Source organism: Condylura cristata, unplaced genomic scaffold (assembly GCF_000260355.1).
Source record: "Condylura cristata isolate star-nosed mole 26May11 unplaced genomic scaffold, ConCri1.0 scaffold00042, whole genome shotgun sequence".
In the NCBI taxonomy this organism is placed as follows: Eukaryota; Metazoa; Chordata; class Mammalia; order Eulipotyphla; family Talpidae; genus Condylura; species Condylura cristata.
The window spans coordinates 6,272,032-6,272,856 of NW_004567143.1; the positions used below are offsets into that span (position 1 = coordinate 6,272,032).

The following is an 825-nucleotide window of genomic DNA, read 5'->3' on the forward strand; positions in this document are numbered from 1 at the left end:
GAGAGCAGGCCGGGGGCAGGACCGTAGGCGCCGGGCCTTGTCCCGCAGGACCCCTGAGGCGTCCAGCCCCACGGCCTCTTTCCCTGCAAAGGAGCCCTGAATCCTTGCAGCGCTGGGGCCTCCGCACCCCACCTGCGCCTCCACCACCCAGCACGAGAGCGAACGGACGCTGCCGGAGCCCGAGGTGGGCGGCGGCTCCAGGGCCTCGGCCCCGTCCCAGGCGGGGCTGGCCGGCAGCGGCGGCCTCCCAGACCCCACAAAAGGAGCCCCCGGAGCCTCGGCCCCCGCCCCTCCCACGCCAGCGCACCGGCCTCGCCTGGTCCCGTGGGGAGCAGCTGCCCAGCGGGGGTGTCAGCTGAGGTTTCCACGCTGAGACGCCGTGAGCCCCAGCTCCCGTGCACACCCAACACCCCAAAGGGGTTTACTGCCGTGTTAAGGGGCACCAGCCCCTGAAAGGATCTGTGACGCGGGAGGGCCCCAGGCATGGGTGGGTCTCGGGGAGCCTGGGCAGGGAGCCCCAGGCGAGGCTGGGTGGGTCTGGGGGCATACTGGGGTGTCCCCAGACTGGAGGCCCTGCGGTGGCAGCTCCCGGCAGCTCCCCGCAGCCGCAGGGTCCAGCCCGGCCTCCCCCCAGGCGCCGCGGGAAGGGCCAGAGCGGCGGGTCCGCGGACAGGGCAGGCCGTGTCTTGTATTTTGCTGAGTTTTCCACTGAAACGAGTCGAGTGACTCTGGTCGCGCGCACGAGGGAACGGCCCCTGTGGCGCCCACGCGCCCTCCCAAGGGCTCCTCTGGCCTCAGGTGGCCGGCCGGCAGGCCTGGGGGCGG

At 73.1% G+C, this 825-nt stretch overlaps 1 protein-coding gene across 1 annotated transcript in view; it reads right to left on the reverse strand.

The window, feature by feature from the left end:
• Positions 1-794: 794 nt before the first annotated feature.
• The window catches only part of VIPR2 (vasoactive intestinal peptide receptor 2), a gene marked incomplete at its 5' end in the record, with an annotated part of 15,479 nt that continues 15,448 nt past the window's right edge, over positions 795-825 (reverse strand). The window contains one exon of the mRNA XM_012733881.1: positions 795-815. Within this exon, the coding sequence (XP_012589335.1) occupies positions 795-815 (21 nt within the window). The remainder of the gene's footprint in view (positions 816-825) is intronic.